Genomic DNA, 22,255 nt, shown 5'->3' with positions numbered 1-22,255 from the left:
TTAAAATGTATCAGTCAATATCCAGCTCTAGATATATTATATATTCACATCATATTTGGAGTTGGGTAACTAGAGTTTGTATGTCAATGGAAAATAACAGCACAAAACTTTACTGCCAAGAACTGAACAAAATCCAACCAGAGGAGTTTGTTGATGTATAAAGACTGAGCTCTGGTTCTGGGGTCCCTGGAGATGTGTTAAAAAAGATACATGAAGAGTGTTAAATTGTAGATAAGCTCCATTTTTAGAATCCCAGCCTAATGTTGAAACGTCAAAAAATAATATAAAAAAGAGTCTAGGTTGTAAAAAATTTAATTGACTGCTACGTCTCCACTCTGTCATGAGTGAGAAGCCTGAACGAAACCCGCAGCCTCCCTCCAGTTATTTCAGCACTTTCCACGGCCGCTCTGTGCAGCATGTTGAAGTTGCTTCTTATGATGCAATTTGTGCAGCCGAGTCTCCCGGCAACGGCTCCGCATTAAACCCAGAACGCACTTAAGGCGTCTGCGGCGTAATTGAAGTCTATTTTCTTTGTTTCACCCAAACCTCCAGTGTGACAGCATGTGATTCTCTTGGGGGGGAGGAGGGAGGCTCCGTGGCCCCGGTTCATTCTAAGCTGGGCCGTACCTGCACCTCCTCTTAAAGGACAGACGTCAGGCGATGCGGCCTCGTGGACGTGGAGCGGCAGAGGTTCCCTCGCTTGTCAGATCGGTTTAGCGGCAAACTAAACCCCGGCAGCAGCGGCAGCAGCAGCGGCAGCAGCAGTGGCAGCGTGTTTTTTTAGCCTCTCATGCTCATGAATTTTTCAATCTGTACCGCCCCAGAATATTAACTTAACCTAAACCCCCTCCGAGAGTTCCGAGACGGCCTTTCTCCAACTGCACTCAACCGCTGTGAATGTTTAAGGCGCTGCTAATCAAATTCTGTCACTCGATTTTCTTATCGCAGTTGGAAACATAATCAGTTGGAAAGCTTTAAGGAGGATAAGATCTTCTGATCGCTCGCCCCTCTTGATGATATTAGCCGAGCAGGGATCCCACGGGACCCTGTGTGTTCCCCCGTCACCGGGGGGCTGAGAGGTTGCCAACCGCCTGTGGTAATTACACAAAGTCAGACTGAATTGAAGTCGGAGACCGAGCCGAGCCGAGCCGAGCAGAGCCGCTTCCTCTGACAACACGCGTGCATCCGCATGGAGCTTTCCTTCCATGACACCCTGTACTCGGTCTCGTCTCCTCAGCACCAGCAGACAGCTTACACACTGCATCTGTGTGTATGTACTTGTACCTGCTTGAGGCTGTGCTTGCGTGACGCCGTTGTTCTTTGCAGATGAGATGAGGCATCTGTCAGCTGGGGTATCACAATAAAAACCCCCACTGGTTCAGCAGCCGATGCATATTCAGTCCTGCCCGCCCCCGTCCCACTATGAAGGGGATCGTGTTTGCTCAGCATTTCTGTTTGAATAAATATTATTTATATAGGCATGAGGAAAGATAAGCACTCCTGTCTGCTTTTTTTTTTCTCTTTGTTTTCCCTCCAACTTCTGCAAACAAAGTAGGTCTTTTTGCTGTGTATTGTGAAACGTTTCTGAGCATCACTGATCACACAGTACTGTAGCAGCACAGTGTTTTTTTTGTTTTTTTCCCCCCTCCAGTGTAAATCATTTTCCCTCTCCTCATTCCACTAGTCCCTGTGCTCCATGGACGAGTTCCGAAACCTGGACAGAGACATCGAAGGTTCGGCCAAACGCTGGAAGAAGTTCGTGGAGTCCGAGTGTCCGGAAAAGGAGAAATTCCCCCAGGAGTGGAAGAGCAAAACCGCGCTGCAGAGGCTGTGCATGATGAGGGCGCTGAGGCCCGATCGCATGACCTACGCCGTCAGGTGAGAGGTGGGATCGCAGCTTGACCTTTGCTGCGCGAGCCGTAAAAAGACGGAAGGTGAAGGGTGAAACAGCTTAACCTTTGGCTCGCCGTCTGAATGACCCGCTCACCGCTGAAATAGCTGCAATTACACAGCTTCAAAGATACAACGGTGGCTCGATACGTGTCACAAAGAGGGAGGGCGAGTCGGGTTAAGGTGCCAGCTGATGGGTTTATTGAAAATAAAACCACAACAAACACAAAAGGCCTGAGGTGTGGAAAGGAACTGAATCAGCTGTGAAGGGAACGTATGGATGAGTGAGAAACGGGAAAGAGAGAGAGATGGAGAGGTAGTTTAACCTCGGTGGAGGTGCAGAGGTGTCACCATGTTACCTCAGCTCCTGTGGGACATGACCAGGTGAACCACTGGGGCCAGACCAACATCCACCTTTTTATTTATGCATTTGCACATTGTTTATGTGGACTGCAGTGTAGCAGAGCTGCTTATTAATCTCATGTATGAGTGCATATAAGGTTACCAGGTGTTAACCGCTTCCCTTCACAACAGTATCTTTTCCAACTCATGGACCAGTTTAAAAAATCACCAAAATGTTGGTTGTCAACAACCAAACCTATAAGAATACGAGGGTAAGTGATGCTCAGGGCACTTCTTATTCTTTATTTTGATAATGGTGGAACAGTAAGGACTGGACTGAAAGCAAACTTGTACAATTTTTCAAATGATTTGCTGTCCCACTTGCAGTGCCGTCTTATCCCAGAAAGGGGTTAAAACAAGTATATCTGCTTTTTACTTTATGTACGAATAAATTGTTAAATATTATTTTAGCTTTTTTTATTTATTGTCCAGGGTTGAAATTTAGATTTTCCAAGTATTTCAATGAGCACCCTTTATTTCAGTGAAGCAATAGATCTTTATATAATTCAGTAAAATGAGTTGATCAGATTTTTATATTCATATAGCAGTATAATAATAGTGTAGGGTCAGTGATATGCCTGCAAAATCATTCAAGCTTTTGATTCACTGTAATATTGAATAATCCCTCCAAATATTATTTATATGTACCTTTAAACAATCAGATTAAAAATGTATTTTAGGACTGAAGAGTTTCATGAACAACACTGAACAAAGGACGATGTTTGAAAGGCCAAAAGGATTTGGAGGTGAAACAGACTGGTATAAGCAGCCGTCTCTCCGCTGCACGCTGCTACTGAATTCCACTGTTAGAGTTCTTGTCGGTCAAAGATAATAAAAAGTGTTGAGGGGAACTGAGTCATATTCTCCCCCCGCAGAGACTTTGTAGAGGAGAAACTGGGAAGCCAGTACGTGATTGGCAGATCACTGGACTTCGCCGTCTCCTTTGAAGAGTCGAGTCCAGCTACGCCCATGTTCTTCATCCTCTCTCCTGGAGTTGACCCTTTGAAGGATGTGGAGAAACATGGTAAGGCCCTCGCTCGTTTTTTTTATTTTTATCTTTAATAAGCTGTAAGAATTCAGCCTTGGAGAGTGTTCTCCGCTTTTATCATGGACATATTTCCACTTTATCCACCGTTTCTTTATGGCGTGGGAACATGCAGGGTTTTCCTGGAGCGACCCATTGAAATGAGGTGACTGCATACCTGCATCCATGATTCCCTCTGCATAGGATTATCAGTCAGACACAGTCAACACATCTGTTGTGTGTCCCAGCTATCACTGGCAATGCACAACAGGCTCGAGCTGGATTGAAGAGATTATACTAAAGGTCAGAAAAATATGAGATGACACCGGCGCTGTATTAGGGGCCGTGGAAAGTAAATGTCGTCGGTATGAGAGTTACTTTACGTTTCCGTGTGAATAATGTGCACGGCAGCAGGACGTGCTGTTTGGAGGTTTGACCAAACATATGCCAACACGCTGACCTGGAACAGGGCGCCATCGCAGCTTGACACTTTTGAATCTGCTGCCAAATGATTCAGTCTGTGTGTATTTGAAGTCGGCTGTATGAAATATTCACCTGGCAGGGAATTGTATCAGTTTGTACTGGAGGCAGGAGGTTTCCACTGTGTTTCTGCTTCAACCACTGCGCAGTTTGTGTTCAAGTAATTCATCATCATAATCAGCTCCGGGAAACGAGAGTTTATTTTCACCTGTGTCTGTCTGTTTGTTAGTTAGTTAGTTAGTTAAGGATTAAAAGGTCCTGAGTTTATTTGCATGAAACTCTGTGAAGAGATGGAGGATGATCCGTAGATTAACCTTTTACATTCTGGTGCCAATTTTTTCACCTTTTTATTGCAGGATACAGTATCTTTTGCCATGTTGCTCAGTTTGTCAGGAAGTACTGTTTAGATCTTGATATAATCATTCTGACATATTAATGTTGAGATTTTGCAGATCGTGCAGACCCAGAAAATAATCTGGACATCGCAGATCAAAAAGTGCTTTGTCATCTGATCCCTAAGGTGTTGAATGAGGAAGTCTCATCAATGTCTGTGAACAAAAGATGATGACCAAGGATCACGATCCAATGACTCTATAAATTGGCTGTTTACATAAACACATTTGGTTGGTTTATGTTTATTTCAAATATATTGGAAGAAATAGTGACAGCAGAGGAAAAAAAGAATAAATAATCATAAAAATTATAGAAAATGAAAACACAAAGCAAAAATAAATAAATACATGAAACACTTGATAACTTGGTTAACATATTTGAAAAGGAGTGGGAAGAAAAAAATATATATATTTAATCCCACTGCCTCTCCAGAACAATCTGAATGCCTCATCCTTGCACCCAACGTCATTTGAGCCAGAGCTCACCAATGAAGTTTAAAGGTCCAGTGTGTAATATTTGTCAAGGTTTATTGGCAATATCTGAATATACTACCCATGAATATATTTGTATAAGTGTATAATTGCTATAAAATGAAATTTGAAATGAACAGACACAACCCTCAGCAGTATAGCACTTATCACATAATGGGGATCACAGATGGAAAAATGCAATTTAGCTCTGTTTTTGAGTAATGCAGTCTGTGCAGCACCTTGTACTGAATGAACCTGTAATGTGGGTTAATGGAGCAACAGTGGACACAGTGGCACATCCCAAAATTCTGCTGATATTTCAGAGTTCAAGTCTGTGGCCCAAGCTTATCTAATAAAACTAGTGGATTAAACACAACGCATCAATATCAGCTCAGATGCTGAACATTTCTGAACATTAACCAGCCTTGTTGTCATGGTGTTGAGATCAATGGCTCTGTAGGGTTGTTTGTCCTTGTTGGAGGTCTGCACTCTGCTCAATACATGATTTTAATGTCCCACGGTTTCTGTTTACTTTTTGAAAATCCATCTTAAACAAAATGATTGTACACCACAGATGTGTATGGAAGCTGGAGTTCTAGTATCTGTAATAGAGTGAATGCTTTAAATGCCTTGGAAAGCAGTAGGAGGTGTTAAAAGTGGACCAACCTTTGACCCTTCACTGAAACTCTCCATCCTCACCTGGGAGTATTTCTACTGAAGTGGCTGTGAAGAGGAGTGATTATTGATTATCGGCACCTTCTCTCTGAGTGTAGTCAGTCACATCAAGGCTGCAGAGGGATGAGGAGCAGCCTGAACCAGAAGGAGGTGCTTTTCTATTACAGCTGCGATTATTGGCTTTCTCATTGGTATTAGGCTTCAGTTAGATTCTCATTAGATAGATGATGTGATTTTGTATGCTCTGCAGGGGACTAATATCCCTGAAACAGACCCTCGCTATCTGCCTCCTTTCAGGTTGGAGTGTTAATGAAACAGACAAGTAATTGTACCGTTTGAATGGAATCTCAATGGCGGGTCTCGAGAAAGGCCGACTCGCTGAATATCTGCGATCTCATTAAGTCGTTAACTCTCCCACACTCTGAACCACTGTGACTCTTGGATGTGTTTTGATTTTTTTGTACTTATTGTTATTACTTAATTTATTTAATATACCTTTAATCAGTCTCTTTGTCATAGCTCCTGGTTGTTGGCTCTTCTTCTCTCCCAGCGGGATAAAATAACTGTTAGAGGTCCATGTGTTAAACAGTGTGTCAGGAAGGTGTTTTGTGTGAAATGATGTGTGTGTGTGTGTTTTCCTCCAGGGAAGAAGCTGGGCTACACGTTTGACAACAAGAATTTCCATAATGTCTCTCTGGGTCAAGGTCAGGAGATTATAGCTGAACAAGCCCTGGATCTGGCAGCTAAGAACGGCCACTGGGTCATATTACAGGTACAGTACACCCGTACACACACAGCACACACTGTACAGACACAGACCAAAATATCCCACTGTGGTGTCAAATACAATGCAGAGGAAAGAGCCCACGCGACACATTTGTTGTCATAGAAAGTTGCAGGTAGGTTGGTTGGTATTTGAACGAGATACAGTGACATGCAAAAGTTTGGGCACCCCTGGTCAAAAATTTCCGTTAATGTGAACAGTTCAGCAAGTGGAAGATGAAATGATCTCCAAAAGACATAAAGTTACAGATGACACATTTACATTTTAAACAATGTATATATTTTTTAATTTTCATCTTTTACATTTTCAAAACAGAAAAGGAAAAGCAAAGGTCTGGGCCCCCTGCATAGTTAGTAGCTAATAGCTCCCCCTTTGGAAACTATCACAGTGTGTAAATAGTAAATATCTTGTCTGATACCTTGGTCAAAGTTATCTGAGAGCTCAAGTCTCCTGGGTTTTTTATTCTTTTGCAGGCTGCTAAGACTATGTTTACAGGGAAACGGAAACACAAAAGTGGCGCTGCGTTCTCACTTTTTATTCTGTGTTTGGACGAGCGTTTTTTGGGGGGAAATCTGCATGCATATGGTGACGCAAAAGTTTGTAGAATCTGACATGCTTGTTATTTTCCTGTCCTGGCTCATGCCTGTGACGTAAAGGCGTATGCGACGTGAGCAGATTGGAGCAGACTTTTGTGTTTTTACCCTTTACAGTGCGTTCACACCGGGCGCGAGGTGAATTTTTCACGCGATAAGATTACATACAAAGACAATGTAAAGATGCCAATGGACGCAAATTTGTGCCGAATGAAGCGAACAAACAAAATTTGCCTGTTCCGCAAGTTCAAAATATTGAACTTAAGCGAATATATATTATACAGTATATTCCAGCGGGAAAACTCGATCGAGTAGAGCGAGGTGAATATTTTACTCGCGCCCGGTGTGAACGCACTGTTAGACGGGAACGTGATGGTGGATTTCCACTCTGGAGGGTGGTTTCACTTTTTTGCAGTCGCTGTCAAAACGAAAGGCACATCCGATGAAATATTTTGTTGTTTTCACCCGTGAGCGTTGTCATGTAAACAGGGCCTAAAACTGTTGAAAACAAAAATAAGAGACTTCAAATATTGCAATAGAGTGTTTCATGTTTAACCTTATGCCTTTTGGAAATCATTTCATCTTCCATTTAACTGCTCACATTAAAAGACATTTTGACCAGGGGTGCCCAAACTTTTGCATGCCACTGTAAGATGTATGAAATGAAATCTATAAAGTGGCTAAATATATACAAATAAAAAAGAAACTACTATATGTTCTGTAAAATGGATACCAGGTTTGTCTATGTCAGTGATTTTCCATTCAGGAGCATGTCCTCTATCTGTGTGTGTTGTGAAGGAGTGTGGGTTGTAGCATCACATTGTTCTTTACTGCACACTCAGTGGGGTGTTTGCTTTCCTCCCAGGTTCCGTCTGCATTGAAAAGCGAATTTAATTTTCTGCGGAAATTTCCTAAGTGAAAGGGCAGTGGCATTATACAGTACAATATCTACAGCCGCCGTGTCTGTTCTCCTCTTATCTGGAGGGCAAGGCTGGCGTTTGCATTTTAAGTGGAAACCTTGGTGGAATTTTAATGGGCGGGGAGTATCGACAGATATGAACCGCAGACCGGGCCACTGCGGGACACCCTTTTCTTTTAATTCACACAGCTGGTAGAAATTCAAAAAGAAAAGGAGAGAGAGACAGAGAGGAGGAAGAGAGAGGCGTCTCTCTCTAGCTGAAGACTCAGGGTAGCACAGACAAGCAGTTGTTTAATTACCTTTGCATAAGAATCCCAATCGATGGGCTTAAAAAGACCTTGTCCCCCTGGCAACAAACCTCCCACTCGCTTTATCATCGGCTGTCCGTTGGTCTGCCTGCTGTGAGCCACCCCCATGGCACCGGCGGGGGAGAAACCAGAGGGGAGGGGACGTATCACATTCTCATCTCTCTCCTGTTTTTTACCAACAGTCTCTTTTTTCCTGATATAACGCTCCATCGTCTCTCTTCTGTTCCTCTTCCCACCTTCTCATTCTGCTACGTAACTTATTTATCATTTTCCGTGCGGCGTATGTCCCTCCTCCCTCCCTTCCTTCCTCCTACCTACGCCGCACTACACTACACCTCTCCTCTCCCTCTGCCGGGCCCGGCTCCCATCAGCGGAGGGCCAGGTCAGCGGTCCCTTTCGGCTGAGGGGTAATTATACAGAACGGCAGCCTGGGCTCAGATGGGCCTGGGAGACAGAGATGCAGAAAGTCTGAAAGTGGCCCATTGGGATGGAAGGACGGGGGGTGGGGGTGGAGAGGCAATCAATCGCTCAGATTGGAGTTGAATATCCCACCTCGGCCAGGCAGGGGGGGCAATCAAGTGGCCTAAACTCACCAGGCACTTGGCGTATTTACTGCCAAAGCCAGCCCATTTGCAGCCGGTGGCAGGGCGGATTGCAGAGAGCAGCAGAGACAGTTTGATGGGGAAAAAAAGCTCTGTCTCAATGTCCTCTCTTCACTTCACTGTGAGGGGAAGAGCCAGAGAGCTTTGCTCGTCTTTTGGAACTTTAATGATTCATGCGTTCCTCCTTTTCTGAAATCTTACACTGAGAGTTGGACAAGATTCAGTTTAACTATTGATGAAGAGATTTTGAACCTACAAGGACAACAAGGAATAAATTGAGTCTCAGCTACACTGAGAAGATCAAGACTGTTTTTCATCTGTTAATCTGAGGTGAATTATCCTGCTGTGTACAACTAACACCTCCAACAGTTTAGACTCTTTACTACAGCTGTGAACTAGGAGGAAGTATTTTCCCAACTGTAATTTCCAGTTTCAGTAATATTTTATAGTATTATATTATACTCACTCATATTACGAGTTACTTTATAGTTTTACCAAGTCACTTTCATGCAAGTCTTGCATCAGACACATCATTACAATTTACAGCAGTTCTCAGAATGGTTCATCTTATATAGTTTACAAACACTGAACTACTTTCACGCATTTTCTAACTCAAAATGAAAAACACTACAGTGGAAATATCACACAGTAAAAACACTGTTTCTAACCCTTTATATCAAACGGCAAACAACTTTTTTATTTTAATTTAAGCTCTTCTGTCCTCCACAAACTTGTACATTTCCTTACAGTGATCTGCTGAGAGGTTCATGTGTTCACACTAAACACTGATGCAGCGCTGAAACAGAGCAACTTATTGCTCGTTATAGTTTTGCCTGGATTGGATGGATGGATGGATGGATGGATGGATGGATGGATGGATGGATGGATGGATGGATGGATGGATGGATGGAGGGATGGATGGAGGGATGGATAGATGGATGGATGAATGGATTGATGGATGGATGGATGGATGGATGGATGAATGGATTGAGGGAGGGATGGATGGTTGGAAAGATGGATTGATGGATGGATGAATGGATTGAGGGATGGATAGATGGATGGATGGATGAATGGATGAATGGATTGAGGGAGGGATGGATGGTTGGAAAGATGGATTGATGGATGGATGAATGGATTGAGGGATGGATAGAGGGATGGATAGATGGATGGATGGATGGATGGATGGATGGATGGATGAATGGATGGTTGGAAAGATGGATTGATGGATGGATGAATGGATTGAGGGATGATAGATGGATGGATGAATGGATTGATGGATGGATGGATTGAAAGGTGGATGGATGGATTAATTGATGATTGGAAAGATGGATTGATGGATGGATAGATATTTTGCAGATCAGTCAGGTTTTTATCAAGATATTTGCTGTCTGAGTCTTGAAGCTGGAGAAAAGTTTGAATTGACTGGTGACAGTGTTTAAGTGATTGACTGACTTTGCAGGTTTGACACGTGAACAAGTTGGAATAAACACAGTGGAATGAGAATTGCGTGAAGATTGGTGAGTGATGTTTCAATTGTGCAACTGACAAAAACTGACAGATACTTTTCTCAAGTCAAAACAGACCTTCTATAGTTTCTTATCTTTGTCCTCATGGTTCACCTTCAAGAATTTCACCTCATGCGGTGACTTCTACCAAAACTCCCTCAGTCATATATATTTTTTTACACATAATTCCTGCAGTTAGCTGACTATTAGGGACAGGAACACAAACTGTCTCCTGCATATTTTTCCTCAGTATTTTTAAACCTGTACTCAGCAGTCTGTCACGCTGTCAGCGCCTCAGTCCTGTTCCCTGTGTTCCAGCATCAGTCTGGAGTCTGACTGCCTCTCCACTGCGGGTGCCGCCTCCTCCTCGGAGCCGGAGCCCAGCTGTGCAGCTGTCCTCCACGCCGCTCCTTGACGAATGTGTTTTTGAGCGCGCGGAGGGGGGAAAAGCATTGTGTGCGTGCACCTGCATGTGTTTATTGTCCGCCGTTGTCGGAGCCGCGCGCATGATAGGCAGCCGGGTGAGCCATTGTGCTCTCCCTCAGGTTGTGTTTGATAGCAATGCATCAAAGACCTTGCCAGTGGTGTCTTCTAATGGGTTTTAGATTCAACTTTCATATTATTATGTAAATAGGTGACTCTTTGATGTAGTATCAGTGCCATCATCGCAGGGGCTGGAAGGCCCTTATCAAGAAGACGTTGAGGAAACAAAAAAATGTTGCACCTGAAAGTTAATTAAAAAGCCATAAAGTAGTGGCTGCTCCTCTGTCTTGTTTGTTTGTCTGTCGGCCTGCTGGTCTGTCTCTCTCTCTCTCTCTCTCTCACCCCCCCTTCTCCCCCTGCAGCCCAGAGGATGAATGGTTTCATTACAGTGACAAGTTCTGAGGCAGTCTCTCACTTCTGTTGGCTCCCTTTATTGCCAAAGTATTCACATGCCAAGAGGAAGGCTTGTACTGTGGCTTGATGAAAAAGCACTTGAATTCAGACTTTTAATTTGTATACTATTCATTACTCTCAAAGGCATCGAGAGGCAAACTAACTTATCCCTCTCTCGGCTCCCAGACTTCTCTGTCACACAACGTGAAACTTTTTTCTCCCCTTTTTTTTTTTTCTCTCACTCAACAACTCTTCCAAAAAACTGACGTTCCTCTCTGTCATGTCCCGTCGTACGGAAAGAGCTCTAACTCCAGCCATCACAAGGAAGATTAAATATGGAGAGCAGAGGGAAATGAGAAAGTAAAGAGGCTTATGAATTAATGACTGGAGTTATTAGTGCTGTAATTAGATTTAGGGAATGGGCAGTGCTGCATGGTGAGATGTGTGGGGGGGCTTGGCTGACTCTTATCATTCACAGGATATCCTGTAAGTGTCAGGACAGTTGAGATGGAAAATTGAGCTCATCCATGCTTGTGTGATAGTACAAGTCAGCCGCGCTGTCCGCGCAGCGCCCAGAGATGAATGTGCAGAAAAGTCAGTCTGAAGTTCCGCCGGAGAACGGCCCCTTAATGTCAGCAACCTGGAAATGGGTTTCAAGTGCTGTGTACCATTTAATTTGGTGCCACATCAAAGTCAGAGTGAAGAGAGGAGAGTATGCAACATTTTAATTGCTCCTTTTTGCTAGTTGTCATTACAAAAATAAATTATACAGGCGATTCCAGCATCAAGTACATAATTAAGCTATTATGTGTTATCCAAAGCCCCGACTTTCACAGATATCCAATAGAAAACATAATCTGGGTATAGATCAGGCTCTCTGACCTCACACAGGAAAATGAACAACTGGCCCATCCACCAACCAATAACCTGCAATGTTTTCCTGTTTCCCTGCAGAACATCCACCTGGTGGCCCGCTGGCTCGGCACTTTGGAGAAACTTCTGGAGCAGCACGCGGAGGGCAGCCACCAGAACTTCAGGGTGTTCGTCAGCGCCGAGCCCTCGTCCACCCCAGAGGGACACATCATCCCACAGGGCATCCTGGAGAACTCCATCAAGATCACCAATGAGCCACCCACAGGGATGCACGCAAACCTGCACAAGGCCCTGGACAACTTCACCCAGGTACAGTAAGACTCTGAGGTCTGATGTCAGGTGTTTCTTTTTTTTTTTACAGTATACAAAGAAAGAAAAAACATGAGAAAAAGACAGGCAAGAGAAAATAAGCAGAGGTGGATGAATCACAATGGCAATATTTGTACATATTAAGAGACAGAGCTAGATCCAGGGTTTAAAAACATTTCAGTCCTTTTTGTTCCACTTGTCCAGTTCGTTTCTCCACATATACACAGCAGAGGCCGTCTCACATAAGTGTTCAGTAAGCATTGAGATGATACACTGATTAGGACTTTAGTATTTTACTCTAAAAAGAAAGAACACAACTCTGATGTCAGCTTCGAGTGATGGATTCTTTTGTGGTGGAAAATAACAAAATAATATACATATACATACACAGAATTCTTTGTCTTGGGTTTTATGTGTGTAGTGTGTTCCCCTCTTCCAATAAGCTGTGAAACATTTTTCTGAAAACTGCCACCAATTTCCAAACACTTTCCAACGAAGTCTGACAAACCAGGAGGAGGGAATTTAGGAATATTTGACATTTGACATGAGCTCATGAAATCAGATTTATCCTTATGGAATTATTATTGGTTGTCTGTCATTTTGTATTAACAGATAACATCAAATAATGTTCAACTTGAAATTTCAGTGATGTTTAACATCAGTGTGAATAAAGTCTGTTAACTATGTGAGTCTGTCTACTCAGCTGCTTCAGTGGGTGATAACAGGTGTTTACAGCTTGTTCCCCTGCATCTTAAAAACCAGCCTCAACTCAACCACTAAAAAACATAAATCTGTAGCTGATCTGATTATATGATGCTTATACACTTTCAATAATAATGACTTGATGAAAACAGGTTTTCAGAAATTCATTAAAATTCAAAAACCATCATGTCTTATTAGTATTCAGACACTTTGTCTGGGACTTAAGAACTTGACTGGAGTCAAACTGAATTGATTTGACTCAATCTAGAGAGGCTCAGCCCATAATTCACTCACATGAAAACCAAGACATGGAGGTTGGTATGTGCAGACCTCCACCATGATCAGAGCAAATGTTTCAAACAGTCTCCAAAGCTGCAGGAGGAGTGTTCTCAGTCTGCAGTTTGGATTTTCTTCTGCTGTTGGTTTTATGTCTCCAAAACGAGTAACTGACCACGAACCCGATGACCACTCCAACAGAGGTTCAGACGTCCAGCAGAGAACTTGCCACAAGATTAAGACCTTTGTGTCAGAGAGACAGACTGCACAGTGAATAAAAGTGTAAGTGGTACATTACAGCCCACTGGAGTTTGTCAAATGACATTTAAAGGCAAAAGATGAAGTGTAGCGTGGTGGAGGCTGCATCACGATTCAGTGCTCGTGACCTGAGATGGAGTGACAGTTCACCTTTCAGCATAACAATGACCCTAGGCACTTTCACTCTGTCATGTTGGGATATCAAGAGAAGATTGATGTGCAAAAATGGCAAGTTTATCATTTAAAAAGAGAATTTACATTAAGTGTGAAGGGCTCAGAGTACTTTCTGAAACCTTGATAGATTATTATAATACCCTGTTTCTCTGCTGAGCCCAAAATTGATTAGAACCCTTCATTTCTTAAAGACTAAAAGAAAACTATTAAAAAGTTAAACGGACTGACATCCGTATTGAGATTCTATGCTACACATGAAACTCAGCTGTGCTTTCGTCATTTCTCTGTAGCAGATGTTTCTAGACCTTTACTGTACACATACTGTACACACCTGTCTACATACTTTAAGGAAGTGATCATCAACCGGCGGCTCGGGGGCCAAATCCGGCCCGGTGAACCTTCCAATCCGGCCCACGGATTCTGAAATTGTGAGGATCAAAAAGAAAATACATTGTCATCATGAGTAGCTGTGGTATTGGTGATAGGAGCCTGACTGGCAAAGGCTAAAATGCCTTCCGTTCTGTAAGAAAAAATGGAATATCAAAAAGGTAAATATCAAAAACTAAATTGTTAGGCCAAAATGTGAATTTAATTTCTTTCTTTTTTTTAATGTCTGGCCTCCAAGGTGTCTGTCAAGAAAAATTCTGGCCCTACGACAAATATAGTTGGTGACCCCTGCTGTGCGGCCTCACAGCTGACAGTGCAGATAACAGCAGAAGCCAAAAGGTGGAGAGAACTGCTGGCAGAGCTCAGGGACAGGGTGGTGTCGAGGTTCAAAAACATTTTGTGCACAGTGATCTGAACAGGAAAATGTCAACCATGCCGCTCTGAAATGAACAAAGACACTTGTGTCACACACTTTGCAGCAGTGAGATCGAGCCCTGACTTTGTTTTTTATGAGACTGTCATTGATTCACTGCAGTTCAAGGTGGAAACACTCAGCCATGGTGGTGATACTTACATCATCTTAGGTTTTGTATTAAATAACAAAGCATCATGTGGATGAGAAAACTAGATTTTAATCAGAGTCTTTATATATAAAGAGTTTAAAGGAAAATGAAAATGAAATCTATTCACTTTGAATCATAAACCAAAGGAGAAAAAATCTATTTCATTTTCCAAACTTAAAGGGATAGTTCAGCTTTTTTTGAAGTAGGGTTGTATGAGCTACAAATGCCCATTAAGTACACTAGATGCTGTAGAAAGGTCTCTGCTCTCCCCCACTGAGAAACACCGGTGCATCGCACTGCACAGAGACACAGGTAGTACACTGTTGTCAATGAGGGACAATGAATCAGGGTATTTTCACCGCCTATGAGAAGTCCGTCTCAAAACAATACACCAGTTCAAGAGTACGATCTAAAGTAAACATTTTCAATGTATCAGCTGGTCGGAAAAAGTTTTTTTATCTGGAACTACCCAACTCACTCAGTACTCCTCGGTACTCCTCCACACAGTTGGTTAGTTCCAGATAAAAAAAAAACGTTTTTCGACCAGCTGATGCATTGTACATTTTTACTGTAGATCCTACTCTTGAACTGGTGTATTATTTTGAGGTGGGACTTCTAGTAGGCGGTGAAAATACGCTGATTAATTGTCCCCCAACAGTGTGTTGCCTGTTTGTGCAGTGCAATGCGCCAGTGTTTCTCAGGGGGGGGGGGGCAGAGACCTTTTTACTGCATCTAGTGTACTCAATGGGCATTTGTAGCTCATACAACCCCACTTCAAAAAAAATGTAACTATCCCTTTAATACTGTAGGAATTGATCCCAATTACACCAAGTAGTGGAGGATGATGTCACCACTTTACAGTAATAAGCATCTTAGATACGTGAAAGTATCCTCTTCACGTTGATAGATGCTACTGTAACTTCCTCCTCTCTGCTGTTAGCAGCATTTGAAAACAACACATGCCAATTTTTTGCTCCAGATTTCTCATCAAGTTGCCAATTTGCAGGAATATGGCAGCTGGCAGATGGCTGCGGTCGCCCTGGAATTGCCTCTGACCCGTGGGGTGGGGGGTGGGGGCAGATGTGAACAGCGCACATGCTAACGCTAAAAGTTTGTGTGGTTATAATCTGCAGGAAGATGGAGGTGTTACCTGAGGACGGAGCTCATAACAAAGTCAATTCAACCTGGGTTTTTTTTGTTTGTTTGTTTTTTTTTGTTTTTTCTGTGTGTGTGTGTGTTATCAGCGAGCGGCCAGACAATATCGCGGCCGGCGCGGCCCGCTCCGCTCAGAATGCATCAGTGCGCCGCAGTGGCCCTTTCTTTACCTTATCAGCTCCCCATCTCTGTCTAAGCCTCACCATTACCCCGCCGGTGCATCTTCCTCCATGCCGTTACCTGAGTGCTCGGCTTCCTCCCGCTCCATTTCCACCATCCCTTCGTTTGCCGATGCCTATCTGCCTGATAAGTGCTGCGTGCCCGCGAGCCTCGCCTTATGCAGAGAGCTGTCGGGTGGGGGGGGGGGGATCCCGCTGAGGAAACCGTGGAGGAAAATATTCCAGTCATGTGTACTCAGTGAAAGCTAATCAATGTAAGGCTAACTCTCTGTAATAGCCCACCCGCTCGGCTAAAGCCAACGCTAAGCCAGAGAAATGACAGTTTCTTTCCTCTTGACCTTTTCAGTGGGAGATGTGTACAGCTCCACTGCCCCCCACCCCCACCCCAGAAAGCTACACCGCAGAGCCTCCTGGGTTGATGTAAATGTCTTGCATGAGGGTTTTTTAGTTTTTTTTTACAGTGGTATTAAGTTGACCAATTTATTGGAAAACACATGGAAAATGAGAAGGAAAAAAAAGTCAAATGTCCTGGAAAGTTATTTATAACATCAGGACATCAGCTACCAGATCTCTATTTGACTTTTTCAGACCCTGCTAAGGATTGAAAGTGTGTGCACCCTGCAAGTGTGTGCTGTTCTATGATGAATTTGTCATAATTTCTAAGCATTTAAGAGATTATTTTGTAAATTAGAGCCGTACACTGGACAATTCCGGGCAAATTCAACTTGGGGCTGTATTTTCATATCATTTTAGGTCTAAAAGAAGGAATCAGAAGATTTTCAGTTTAATTGCTCCTGTTTTGCGGTAGTTGTGTGTCTGTCCCCACATCGCCACGTCAGTGATGAATGGGAGCAGATGGAAGTTCCGCTGCTTAGGCTGTTTCCATCCCTCAAATCCATAGTTTTTTTTCCACAGACAGCGTCAGATGGCTACTCAAACATGCACCGAGAAGTTTGTTGACACAAACAGTAGCTTCGGACTGCACGTAAACACACCGAGCACTTCAACTTGGGTCTCGCACGAGACTCCGCGAGACTTTGAATTAGATCTAGTTTTACAAACACGTCGGCTTGCTTGAAGTAAATAAACTTCTCGGTGCATGTCTGAGAAGCCTAAGAGGCAGAACTTCCATCCTCTCCATTCATCACTGCCGTGGCAATGCGAGGACAGACACAACTACCGCAAAACAGGAGCAATTAAACTGAAAATCTTCTGATTCCTTCTTTTAGACCTAAAATGTTAGGAAAATACACCCCCGAGTTGAATTTGCCCAGAATTGTCCTTTAAATCAGATTCCTGGGAGAGAGAATGAGAGAGAGGAATAAACATAGAAACAAACTGATTAAATGTATAAAATAAAGTACCATTGTCGAAAAGAACACTTCTCCAAAGCATGAAAGGGACAGGGGATGAATCAGTGGGTGGAGTAAAAACTAATGTCTGTCAGACTGTAGTAGCTGAAAATGTCCTGGAAAATGATTTCAAGGAAAGAGTGGGAACCCTGATAATGCTGTTGTGAAACAGGCGTTATAGACTCAAACGTCGTTCAGGAACACATTCATTCATAGATGCTAAGTGTCTTTCTCTCTGCATGTCGTTTCTCTCCAGTCCACAGGTCATGAATAGGGAGGCTCTGCATCATTCAGCTGTTTTGAGCAGAGGGGTACTGTGTGGAATATTAACTAAACCTCCGAAAGAGTGTGTGTGTGTGGTAGCCAGTCTGCACTGTACTTGTGTGTGTGTGTGTGTGTGTGTGTGTGTGTGTGTGTGTGCGCGTGTGTGTGCATCACAGGAGTCAGCTCCCCAGGGCCGTGCAGCCAGGAGAGTGAGAGGCCTTCACCGCCGCTCTCACAATAACACATGCTGAAATAAAGAGAATTTAGCCTTCCTATTTTCACGGGGGTTATTGGCATGCTTATTTAACCGCCTCTCCCCCCAGAGATTACAATGCCATTTACATCCAGTTTTTTTATTTGCCTGTCTGGAATAATGAGCCCCAGAGACGGTTGGAGGCTGAGAGCATCTGACAAGTTGTGACAATTAAAAGGGAATCTCATCTTTGGGTTTATTGCCATCTACAGTAGTCATCTCATTTTGTGCGTTTGTGTGTAAGTGCACTGCACCATTGGAGATGTAACAAAATAAAACACATCACAGGACCGAGTGCCACAACTTTTTACCTGTAACACGGTGTCTGTGTGTTTCTGTTTTTCCAGGACACTCTGGAGATGTGCGCGCGGGAGAACGAGTTCAAGAGCATTTTGTTCGCTCTGTGCTATTTCCACGCCGTGGTGGCGGAGAGGAGGAAGTTCGGTCCTCAAGGCTGGAACAGATCGTACCCCTTTAACACCGGAGACCTCACCATCTCCATCAACGTCCTCTACAACTACCTGGAGGCCAATCCTAAGGTACACGTCTGTGTTTTCTCTTTTATCCGCGCGCAAAGGATTACAAAGCCCGCCTTAATTGGAAATCTAAACACACACGACCTCGGGCCGAGCACACCACAGGCTGCCAATCCCCTCCCGCTTCTAATCTCCAGGTGCCGTACGATGACCTGCGCTACCTGTTCGGTGAGATCATGTACGGGGGTCACATCACAGACGACTGGGACCGCCGCCTGTGTCGGACCTACCTGGAGGAGTTTATCAAGCCGGAGATGATGGAGGGAGAGCTGAGCCTGGCGCCCGGCTTCCCCTTACCTGGAAACATGGACTACAACAGCTACCACCAGGTGAGTGGGACATGCATAATAATACATGGAACATTAAAGGGGACATATAGTGTAAATGTCACTTTTTGAAGGCTATTTAAAGGGATAGTTAAACATTTTGGCAAATTGGCCCATTGCCATAATCCCTATAGTGTTAGGAGTAGGTTCATTATCTTTAATTGTCGGTGCAAGCTACTTTTAGAATGGCGGAGCAGAGCCGTGAGCTGCTCAGAGCTACGTTACAGAGGCTAATGGGATTTCTTGGTTTCCCTCATCAAATACAACAACTCCAAAACGCTCTGGTGGACAAGTTGTGACCTGCACATTCACCACGCTATGAGATGATAACAGAACGTGACGAGACAGAGTTATTTTCGGGGCAAATGCAGAGACTGCTTGCCAAAAAACTGCCCCCGACAGGGATGCGTATCAGCGGTTTTGCATGAATTTACTTTGAAAACAACTCTGTCTGGTAACGTTCTGTTATTATCTCATAGCGTGGTGAATGTGCAGGTCACTACTCGTCCACCAGAGCGTTGGAGTTGTTGCATTGTGTATTTGATGAGTTTGATGCGGGAAATAGCTTCCGTAGCATAGCTCTGAGCAGTTCGCGGCTCTGCTCCACCATTCTAAAAATAGCTTGCACCAACAATTAAAGGTAATGAACCTTCTCCTAAAACTATAGGGATTATGGTAATGGGCCAATTTGCCAAAATGTTTAACTATCCCTTTGTGTTTATATTGCCTTCTGGCCCCCAAAATGTGAGAATTGACAAAGAAAATCTGTAATTTTCAGGCTCCCTGGGTTGAAATCCATGTGGTTCCCTCAGTTGTCTGACAATGATGTCATTAGTTTTTGAATTTGCATAACCCTATCCCCTACCTGGTACCAGTAAAAGGGGTGGGGTGGTGAAAGCAGTGGTTCATTTGCATTTAAAGGGACAGGCACTGAAACCAGCCGTTAATACCGTATGTCTCCTTTAAATAAAGTTATTCTTGTTGCAAAAATAGGACGCCAGAGAAAAGCAGTGAATTCAAGCCATAGCACCAGTACAAGACAGTTTTAAGATTACACCTGTCTGGGCTTTGTCTCTGGACCATCCCAAGGAGCGTCTGTGTGGCCTCTAGCAAATTAATGGAGGTTTAATATTGCCATAATTGAATCACTATAATTAAAAGGTTTTTTTTCTATCTGCAGTGTTGAGTGCAGAGTTCTACAATTCAGAGCTAAATCAATAACAATAAAACTCCCTCCATATGGCTCCCTGGGATATAACAGATTGTAGTTTGAGTTATATGAATAGTTCTCAGAGGTGGAGTTGCTCTGTGGGTGGAAAGAGTTTGTCAGTAAGTCTTACTTACTGGCAAACTTGACTGTTGGAAAACAGAGATAATGAAGTCATCAAACAGGGAGAGTTTGAAAGGCATGAAAGTCACAACTTGATGAGTCACATCACGGAGCCGCAAAACATTTATATACATGCACAGTAGGATGAGCCGGAACAGATTGTGTGGCAGTGGCCATGTACTTGTATTGGTAAACTTGCTTCAGTGTTCTCATTTAAAGACGTTCTGAAGTGGCCGTACAGCTCTGCATGCTTATGTGCTGGTAAAAACTCAAAGCTAGGGAGGGACATGTCATGGAAACTGATTGCTGTCAAGCGTAGCCAATCATGTGTCTGCTACTGTGGAGAACTGTAGCAACGCATAATGTAATAACGGCTCATAATGTAATAACTTAAATGTAATAAAAGTCATTATTACATTACATTATGAGTTGCTACGAAGACCCTTCATACACAGCTGTGGACCTCGGTTATGAGACGGGCCGAGATGGAACGGGGGGAAAACAATGAAGAGTTTTGAGCTGAGACCATGGAGGTTCATGATGCTCCACAGAGTTGGAACAAACGTACACTCACAGTGTCAGTAAAACTTAGTCTTTTCTTTTTCATTTTCTTAAAAACTTTATTTACACAGTGGAGTGTACGAGTTTATTTTTAACAGCAGGAGGTTGTGACGATGACTAGCAGGATTTATATATCAGTGACATAAAGAGGAACTATGCAGGATTTTTAGCTTAACTATGCTACATTTTTACCTTAATCCAACAGCTTCAGAGTCCTAGTGCTGGTTAAATCAATGACTTGTAATTAGTTCCAGGGAGTGTGGAGGCTCTCTGCCCTCCACCTAGCGTCTCTCGGCTGAAAACCAACCTTGTAAGATCAGAGCCTCCGACCCGGTGTCCCAGCTCTAGACACAAACGCGCCCCGTAACCCATAATCTCTTGTTTATGACAGATAAGACTACACACATTGTAATATGATATATAACATAATGTACCACTCTATACAGTTGATTGCTTTCTTGCCGGCTTCGGTGTAAACAAATGCACATGGAGGAGAGGAGGGTTAGCAAAACACAGGAAAAGTGACTGTACTTGCATAGTTCTCCTTTAAGAATTCAAGAAACTATTTTAATTGGGTGCAAAATTAGGAACGCCCTCAAGTGCAGGTAGACAAAATACACCAGTTTTGAAATAAATACTCAGATTATAACTTTCTGACATTAATTTGGCAATTATCAAAAGAAAAATTAAGAATTAACACATGGATACAGGGTTAAAGCTGGAAAATACATTTTTCATTCAATAGAGCATGCAGCAGAGAGCTCCACACAGATGAGCGCTTGGTCGCATCAGACTGATTCTATTAATTTCATTAGAATCTACACAGACATGCACAGACAATGCTGACATTTGTGTGAAAGAAAAGTAAAATCCATGAGGAAAGCGTCATCCTTCCTGCTCTGTTAGCATAAATGATCTGTCCTCAGATTATCTCTATTTATTCCGTTTATCCACCTATACTATCAGGTATGAGTGGCTATTTCACACATGAAACATCGATTGACCCTTATTCTACTGTCAGTGGAGTTTGCAGTTCTGTTCGGACGGACACACACAGCTGGAAGCAGTGATGTCACCACATGCAGGCACAGTGGAGAGAGAATAAGCTGCTAGCTGCTGTGCGGACTGCTAAGTCTGTGTTGCAGTTGATGTGCGACGAAGTGTGTGTCTGTAAAACTCACTCTTCCATCTCCATGTGCACAGTGTAGTCGTGGTGTGTCTGGTGTGATAGCACTGTGATGAGGTGTGAGAGGTGTGTTTACACTGTCTGCACTCACAGCAGGAAAATGGGTGTGAATTAGGATGCAATGTGTTTACATCAATCAAATGCTGTCTGCTGCAGAGTCATGTGACCTGAGTCTTGGTGGGTTTTTGACCAGTGGGCAAGATTGCGAAATTGTTTCTGCAGCTAAATGTATTTTAAAGGGATAGTTGAACATTTTGGCAAATTCTCCTGTCACCAGAATCCCTATAGTCATAGCAGTAGGTTCATTACCTTTAATTATCGGTGCATGTTGTTTTGAGATCTGCGGGGCAGAGACGTGAGCTGCTCAGCGAACACAATGGAGGTGAATGGTACAGGTCCCCTGTCCCTCATCAAACTCATCAAATACACAATCCAACAACTCCACAACGCTTTGGTGGACAAGTTGTGACCTGCACATTCACCACGCTATGAAATAATCATGTATAATTATGTAACATTATAACATATGAAGCAAATAGTTTGAAATACTTAACTCTACTATACTCTGCCCCGCAGATCTCAAAACAACATGCACCGATAAATAAAGGTAATGAACCTACTGCTATGACTATAGGGATTCTGGCAATAGG

At 43.2% G+C, this 22,255-nt stretch overlaps 1 protein-coding gene across 1 annotated transcript in view; it reads left to right on the top strand.

The window, feature by feature from the left end:
- dnah9 (dynein, axonemal, heavy chain 9) overlaps window positions 1-22,255 on the top strand; it is a 186,307-nt gene that overhangs the window by 146,288 nt on the left and 17,764 nt on the right. The window contains exons 68-73 of the mRNA XM_085760635.1: window positions 1,685-1,878; window positions 3,168-3,316; window positions 5,979-6,106; window positions 11,876-12,103; window positions 18,014-18,205; window positions 18,340-18,531. Of these exons, the coding sequence (XP_085616761.1) occupies window positions 1,685-1,878; window positions 3,168-3,316; window positions 5,979-6,106; window positions 11,876-12,103; window positions 18,014-18,205; window positions 18,340-18,531 (1,083 nt within the window). The remainder of the gene's footprint in view (window positions 1-1,684; window positions 1,879-3,167; window positions 3,317-5,978; window positions 6,107-11,875; window positions 12,104-18,013; window positions 18,206-18,339; window positions 18,532-22,255) is intronic.

This window comes from Trachurus japonicus, chromosome 19 (genome assembly GCF_045865225.1).
Source record: "Trachurus japonicus isolate A0001 chromosome 19, Traja_1.0".
NCBI lineage: Eukaryota > Metazoa > Chordata > Actinopteri > Carangiformes > Carangidae > Trachurus > Trachurus japonicus.
The sequence above is the reverse complement of the archived record's forward strand: the minus strand, read 5'-3'. Positions and strand labels throughout refer to the sequence as shown.